Source organism: Penaeus monodon, chromosome 15 (assembly GCF_015228065.2).
Source record: "Penaeus monodon isolate SGIC_2016 chromosome 15, NSTDA_Pmon_1, whole genome shotgun sequence".
NCBI lineage: Eukaryota > Metazoa > Arthropoda > Malacostraca > Decapoda > Penaeidae > Penaeus > Penaeus monodon.
In genome coordinates this window covers 29,984,961-29,986,030 of record NC_051400.1, presented here as the reverse complement: position 1 = coordinate 29,986,030, position 1,070 = coordinate 29,984,961, and the positions used below count along the sequence as shown (strand labels likewise).

Genomic DNA, 1,070 nt, shown 5'->3' with positions numbered 1-1,070 from the left:
AGAAAAAAAAATGTAACATTGAGACAAAGAAATCTGTTAACAGTGATCATTTATCAATAACTAAACACCTGCACATGAAGAGAAAAAACAATTAGGCACATAATCCAAGTATATGCTCTGACCTTGATTCGAGCGCCTCATACTTGCTGGGCCCTCGACCTGGCTTTGGCTCTGAGGCAACTGGGTATGCCCCGAGGCCTGCCATGATGCAAACACACTCCGAGAGAACAAAGCCTGAATAGATGCGCATCCGGAAGCTGAAGAAGACAGGTGTCATGTACCACACACGGTACATAAAACTGTAGTCCCGGAAGATCTCCTTCCCCTCGGCAAACTGCAAGTACAAATCAGTAAGTATGGAATAAGTTGAGGAGTAAATCTTATTTTAAAGAGGGAAAAGGTCAGGAGAGAAGCAAAAACAGAAATATAGGAAGAAGAGGGAGAGGAAAAGAGAAAAAATACAGTTAAATAGTAGGGCAAGTGCAGGATGGAGGAAAGTGAGGAAACCGAGATGGAGGCTTAAAGATAAAACAATACATTCTTCTATAATCAAAACTATGACATTCATTAACCACATAACATTCAAATGAAAATCATTGTTTCAGCAAACACTAACTAATACATCATAATACAAAAGTGCCAGATAAATTTCTTGGTGCCACATTAACAAATCAAAAATAAATTTTTGATCTTAATGGTACATATTATAACACTGCTCTCATATCATATTAGTATGGTTTATATTCAAGAGAAGTTTAAACTGTTGGCCAAAAACTGACAGTCTTCGCTATTCTCACACCTACCGAGAGGGGGAAATAGTGTGATGTCAAAAGGAAAGCCACAGCATACAATGGAACGACCCATATTCTCTGCAGCATGGACTTAAAACAGTCAACACCACCATCAATTGCTGTTCCTTTCAGCATATCAGAATATACCCGATACTTGTAGTATGGACCTGTTAGAAGAAAGTTGGATAACCTCCTTATTAAAATTCATCTTTTACCATGTTATCTTCTCTTACCATATTTTTTGTGTTTCTGCAACAGACATTAAAGATCATTCAAGAC

At 37.9% G+C, this 1,070-nt stretch overlaps 1 protein-coding gene across 1 annotated transcript in view; it reads right to left on the bottom strand.

The window, feature by feature from the left end:
• Window positions 1-76: 76 nt before the first annotated feature.
• LOC119582154 (lysophospholipid acyltransferase 7-like) overlaps window positions 77-1,070 on the bottom strand; it is a 7,260-nt gene continuing 6,266 nt past the window's right edge. Inside the window, exons 4-5 of the mRNA XM_037930392.1 lie at window positions 804-958; window positions 77-334 (exon numbers count right to left, since the gene is read on the bottom strand). Coding sequence (XP_037786320.1) covers window positions 92-334; window positions 804-958 — 398 coding nt within the window. The 3' untranslated portion in view covers window positions 77-91. The remainder of the gene's footprint in view (window positions 335-803; window positions 959-1,070) is intronic.